At 38.5% G+C, this 6,916-nt stretch overlaps 1 protein-coding gene across 13 annotated transcripts in view; it reads left to right on the forward strand.

The window, feature by feature from the left end:
- ptprk (protein tyrosine phosphatase receptor type K) overlaps positions 1–6,916 on the forward strand; it is a 240,816-nt gene that overhangs the window by 197,594 nt on the left and 36,306 nt on the right. For all 13 annotated transcript variants that reach the window (XM_061885778.1, XM_061885767.1, XM_061885765.1 and 10 more), the window contains one exon: positions 5,412–5,572. In XM_061885778.1, the coding sequence (XP_061741762.1) occupies positions 5,412–5,572 (161 nt within the window). The remainder of the gene's footprint in view (positions 1–5,411; positions 5,573–6,916) is intronic.

Genomic DNA, 6,916 nt, shown 5'->3' on the forward strand with positions numbered 1-6,916 from the left:
TTTCAAAAATTCTGCCTGTACAAAAATATTAATGTTCAGTTACACATTTAACAGTGTTTAATTTAAAAGTCTGTGTTATTTTATTTTGTAATTAATTGACTGAACTTTGTTTTTATTTTAAATACATTTTCTTTTTCTTTTGAGAGCTTTTAATATTTAGATCGGGGTGGCTAAACTTTTGTGAATTGTGAATTATATTTATATAGCGCTTTTCTCAAGTGACTCAAAGTGCTTTACATAGTGACACCCAATATCTAAGTTACATTTATACCAGTGTGGGTGGCACTGGGAGCAGGTGGGTAAAGTGCCTTGCCCAAGGACACAACGGCAGTGACTAGGATGGCACAAGCGGGAATCGAACCTGCAACTCTCAAGTTGCTCGCACGGCCACTCTACCAACCGAGCTATTCCCACCAAGGTCCACTTACTGAAAAGCCAAATAAGCGGGCTTCACGGTGGCAGAGGGGTTAGCGCGTCTGCCTCACAATACGAAGTTCCTGCAGTCCTGGGTTCAAATCCAGGCTCGGGATCTTTCTGTGTGGAGTTTGCATGTTCTCCCCGTGAATGCGTGGGTTCCCTCCGGGTACTCCGGCTTCCTCCCACTTCCAAAAACATGCACCTGGGGATAGGTTGATTGGCAACACCAAATTGGCCCTAGTGTGTGAATGTGAGTGTGAATGTTGTCTGTCTATCTGTGTTGGCCCTGCGATGAGGTGGCGACTTGTCCAGGGTGTACCCCGCCTTCCGCCCGATTGTAGCTGAGATAGGCGCCAGCGCCCCCCGCAACCCCAAAAGGGAATAAGCGGTAGAAAATGGATGGATGGATGGATGCTAAAAACAGATATCTTTCTAGCTATGTATTACAGGTCACTAAATATATCATTATTATTTAATAGAACATTTCAGATTTTTTCTCATTACATGTTGATTTTTTGGCGCGTTTTTCTCACATTTCTAGTTTAGTTATTTTCCCCCATCTAATAATGGCATAAAAAGTGTGCCTGTACAAAAGGAATAATGTTCAGTTACCGCCAATTATGTGTCTCTATACACAGTGCGGAGCCGCTCTCCTAAACTAATAATAATAACCTCGATTACGGCAAAGAAACTGCATTTCTTAGTGTCTTTTGTAGCGTTATCACTGGAAGACTATGCTAAACATGTTACACACGCCAGGAGGACTTTGAGGACATAAACCAAAAGATTTAAAGGAGTAGTAGATTGTGGGTTCTGATTTTGTTTAGTCATTGTGTACTATTGACTTTGTTTTGATCAAACAGTTGCATGTAATAAAAGAGAATAAACTAGTTTAAGTATTGTGTTGTTAATGTTAAACTGTCAATAGCGCTCACAATACATTTATTCCATGTGATTGGTATTGGAATCAGGTGATCTCACTCGGCCTTTTTTTTTTTTTTTTAACAAAATGATCATCTGTGAAGGTTAGTGTAAAAATGGCAATATCATGTCCACGATGAAGGTTTTTCTCACAACGTTACAAAATAACAACATGAGCACCACTTGTGGCAGAGTAGAGCAAAGAAGATATTTCTTACATTTGGTGCTCAAGAACAGGGGACAAATATCGCTGTTATAACATAATAACAATGTTGCGTAATAATGTTCCTTTAAGAATGTAAATAGTCTGTTATGTTCTCTCAGGGTACCCGCCGGGTCCTAAATGTGTAATATCTAATCATTTGAATTCAAGGCCTTAAAACAGGGATGTCAAAATAGTTTTCATTGAGGGTCACATGCATGTAACAGCAAATAATATATGCATTTAATTTTGTATATTTTTACTAACTTGTGTTTCATGCGGTACATGAAAAAAAATGTCAGCTTTGTCGCCAGAATTTTACCCTAAAATATATCGTTACTATAAATGGAAAAACAGATAGATAGGTGGATAGATAGATGGATAGATAGATGGATGGATGGATGGATAAAATATAGGTAATACAAAAATTGTCCGAGATGATATGAATGAACCCAAACGGTCGAAAATGTTGACGGAGTAACAGTTTGAATATAAGTGGGTATTTCGTAATTCATGGAATTTCGGGAAAACCGGGAATTTGTGCGAAAAGATAAGTAGTCCCAATTAAGAAGAATGTTTTCAAGGTTAAATGGTCAAAAACGGTTGAAAAATGTGGAAACTGTGAACACTTTCCAGGGAGAGGTGAAATTAGGGCTTTGGAAACCCTTCAGGAAAATTAAAAGCAGTACCATTTTATTTTTTTATTGCTGGCAACTGAGCCGGCAGTTTTTTGGTGTACCGTAATTCCCCCTAAAAAAACAACCAACAATGTTACGGTTAAAAAAAACTTTGCAGCTCAGTCGACAGAATTTTGTTGTTAAAAAACAGTGTTGCGTGTCTTAATTTACGTTAAAATGGTGTAAAAAAAAAAACCCACCGTAAAATGTTTTATTTTGGCAATCTTCGTATCATTTGATAGATAAAGTGCTTTGAAATCAAAGGTGAAGCAGATGCTTAAGTATTTATTTTTAGTTCAACAAAAAAAATATTTGGAAATTATAATAATATATTTGTTGCAATATTAAAGGTTAAAAAGTATGCAATTTCATGCAGTACATGTATTTTTTCTGGCAAAACGGGGGAAAAAAATCTATTTGATTTAGTAATGAAATACAAATTACTTTATGGGCCAGATCTGTCCCTCGGGTCTTGTTTTGTCACCTGTGCCTATCAAAGTCTTAAATACGATTAGGAACGACTATAAATAGGTTACCGGTATGATTATTTAAAACTTTAGTCTTACTTTTAAATGATGCTCTTCATACAGGCAGTCCATAAGGGAAGTATAGTTCTTAGTAGTAGTGAAGTGAGTTGTGTGTTGTTACGGCGGAATTCAGCTCGCCGCGGTAATCAAAGCCTGTTTACTGGTCATAAAAAACAATATTGTTGGGGTCACAGCCGCCTTCTTCCTGTCTGCTCCCAATTGAAACCTGAGACCGTGGCCATGCTTAGTCCTCTTGGTCTGTGGTACAAGGTGTGTGGCACTGTAGGCGTGTGTTTGTGTGTGTCTGTCACGGCCTGAGCGGTGCAGTGGGTGTTTTTGAGGGCAGAAGAGGTAAACTATGCAAAAACCACAGCATGTTTCCCGCCTGCGTACTGGGGAGACATCAGAGCCCTATACTCCCGTCAGTCTGGCAACTTCACAACAAATTTTGGAGAAATGTTCTTCAAAAATGAAAAGAAAGTCGCATTTGAAAGATTTGCGATCCATGTCTTGGATCAGCTAAGTTCCAAATGCAATTCTAATCACGAGAGAACAGGTTGTCTGCACTGATATATGGCTCTGGGTGCAATACCTTTCCTGCTTGCGCTGTCATGCTTTGAAGTACAAACCCTCTAAAATTGTTCCTTGGGTTTTAAGGATCAGACCAACCAGAACAATATCAACTATTTTTACATTCTATTAAAAAAACCACAACTTTCTGTACTTAGTGGAATGCTTCTCTAGTCCAGTGTTAAAATATTAAGGTGTCCTCCTAAGACGCGTCTCTCCTGCACTGTTTTTTTTGTGACTCACACTTCCTGTTAGTAAACGCTGCCTTGCTCTACTGGGATTTGTCCATCAGATGAAAAACATGTTTTTCCTGGGCTAACCTGAGGTCAAGGGTCATACCTTTAAGCTTGAGCCCGCGACATGCTGCCATTCATTCTCTTCCGCCATCCTTGCCTGTTTATTTTCTTTCTCTCTTTGATCCTCTCCACATTTCTTATCCTTCTGCATCTTGAATCAGCCGCCTGCAGCCCCCGGCCTTGCTGTTGTCGCTCTAAACCAGACCGTGCAGCACGTACTCCGTGCTGACGTCAGTAGGCCGAGGGATGGGCATTAGGCAACAATTCCCTTGAATTACTAAAAATTAAACATCAATTCATCCGTCTGATTGTCCTGAACTCCCGTTTCGATGCCACTGTCGAATTGAGCAGAATAATGGGCGTCGTTGAAGAAGCCCAACTCGCCAAGCTGACCTAAAAATGATTTTGGAGGTGTCCCATATTCAATGTTGACATCGGATAAAAATGATCAGATAAAATCATCTTGTGCAAAGCTGGATAACCCGGTAACAAATGTCCTCAATTAAGCAGGCAAGTTTGAGTTTTTCTTTTATTTTAGTGAAGTCATTTACAAACATAGTAGGCTTTTGGCTACTAGAAGTTAGCAGCTACACAACAGCCAAGCACACAATAGCACTCAAGTTAGACCAGTGCTTCTCAATTTTTTTGCCTCTTACGCCCCTCTGTAGGAAGAAAAAACATTTTCAAACTCTGCCGAGACTATGGGTAGTATAATTTGTCAATAAAATTGTAAGTACACCTCTGCCCAACATTAAATCCTAAACATTAAAGAAAATAAAACAACAATGAAGCATAACTTTAACATTGTTTTTAGTCTATAACAAAGAATGTTTAAAGTGCATCAATTTGCCTGAAATAAAAAAAAAATCCTGATATAAATTATACATATTTTTTGACTGACTTGAACCATTTGATACTAAAAAAAAATAATTTAATAAACTCCTTGAATAATAATACATTCAATTTGATCAGCAACATTAACACAGGAGCACAATACATAAAACGCTTTGTTTAACCTACAAAACGAACGTTTTGGCTGATTTTACTTGATGAAAATTGCGGCAATGAGCACATTTTTTTAGTGCGCAGCTTTTTGAAGCACGATTACGATAAAACATGTTCTTGGGGGTCATGTGAGCCCCCGGGCATCGCACCCACTATTAGAGAAGTACTGAGCTAGACATGTGACAAATGTGTCCTTAATTGAACGATATTGCAGTTTAAAACAAAATCAGTTTAAAACAAAATAAGTATCAAATAATTGTAATTTCATATTACTTACAAAGTCGTCAAGGCAGAAAGTATCCAGTAACAAGCGTGTCCGCATCATTCAACTTACCCCGTCACGCCCTTAATTTAACAAGTTATTGTGACCACTCGGTGCTGCCGAAAAAACAAATTATCACTCCATTTCGAAAGCATAAATCTGCCATCAGGTTAGTGTTTTAAATACCTACCGGCATTCTTTGAGTAATTTCACTTGATCAAGCCTTTTCCAACATTCCCCACTACAGAATGATAAAAGCATGTACTCGTATCAGCCGATACTCAAGGGTCAAATCGTATCGGAAGTGAAAACCACCCCTACTTTAGACTGTAAACTAGTTGCCTCTGCTGGTGATGATGAATAGCGCCCCCTAGGCTTAAGTCATGAACTCACGACTCATGGATAAATATGCCCATCCCTATTTTTCTGCCCGCAAGACAGTAAGGTAGCGGTCTGCAGGTCAGCTGATGACAATCCAGGATCGCGTTGGCAGTGGCCTGACTCTGATTGTCTTTTCCTGCCCCGCTCCAACAGGAAGCTGGCAAAGAAGCGTAAGGACGCCATCGGAACCACCCGGCAGGAAATGACACACATGGTGAACGCCATGGATCGCAGCTACGCGGACCAGAGCACTCTGCATGCCGAGGACCCCATGGCGGTGACGTTTATGGACTCTCACAACCACACCAGCAGATGTACGTTGATACTTTTCCAGTCAAACTTACTATTATCTTGTCCTTTGTAGCTCATTTTCCTGTGAGAGAGCTTGAATTTTCAAGGTTACGCAGCCATTCGAGGCTTCACTGGCTAAAATTGCTGATTTCAAACGTTTGCTGCAAAAGTTGCAACATTTTAAGGCTTTTTTACCATTAACATAATATTCCCGTGTCATTTTATGAATTTGTAATCAGTGTTTTGGGTAAACCCCAAATCTAACAATGTGCTTTTTTTTGCATCTTAACCCGTGTGCATCCTTAAGATTGACTATACACACTTACTCCTAGGACCCAAATGGGACCTGCCTTTTTATAAAAGTGTCATAAGTTCGCAATAAAATAATTTTTACGCTTTAAATCTTTTGACAACTTCAGATCTACACTATATATATTGATGTAAAGTTTATATTTAATTTTTTTTTCATTTATATTTTTATGGCCTTTTTGTTAAAACTAACTTAATATGAAATATTTCCAAAATAATTTGCAGAATAGAATATTTGTGTTTTTGTAGATGCAGAATGGCATTATTGATTTTAATAGACAACAAATATTTTTACGATGCCTACTGAGCTATAATGTGAGAGAGAGCAGGCAGGATTTGGTTGAGTTTATTGAGTCTTTTAAGTCTTTTTTATACATATCAGCAATGTTATATATAAAAGATAATTTTCATTGCATTTCAGCGACTTAATGGAAGTTTAGCTCTGAAAATAATGCTAATGTTTTCTGGTGCCATCTGTTGATTCAGGTGCACAATTGCACTAAAACAATATTTGCTTGTTTTCCAATCCGCAAGAATGAAATTCATGGTACAAGCTTACTTATATCGGGATAACAGGCTCTTAAAAAAAGTAGTTATATTAGGAGTCGATGGAGCCGAAAGAGGTCCTGAGAGAAAGTGTGTATATTTTGTTTAGAACCTATTCTATCAACGTTGCAAAGCAATTTTATTTAAAAAAAAATGCTCCCTGGTAAAATTTCATACTGCTAACCTTCAAACTGAACAATCAAATCACATAAGGAGCATATGTGATTCCCGTTTTAGGCCCAAGGGGTGCACAACTAGGGTTTTTGAACATTGACAGCAATTTTCCAGTCCTCCGAGGATCTCGCGGGCATTTTTTTTTGAGATGCCTGAATATGTTTTACCCCAAAAATTGCAATGCACAGTTTAGTTTTTTTTAGCTGTTTGTTGCCTTAATGTCGGATGTCTGCCATGTCGTCCACAAGTTGCAGACAATCCCGTACACGTACCGTTGAAAGTCGACGGTGAACTTTTGTTTGCACGTAGTTTACCCGTACTTTCAGTGAGAATGTTAG

This window comes from Nerophis ophidion, linkage group LG24 (assembly GCF_033978795.1).
Source record: "Nerophis ophidion isolate RoL-2023_Sa linkage group LG24, RoL_Noph_v1.0, whole genome shotgun sequence".
In the NCBI taxonomy this organism is placed as follows: domain Eukaryota; kingdom Metazoa; phylum Chordata; class Actinopteri; order Syngnathiformes; family Syngnathidae; genus Nerophis; species Nerophis ophidion.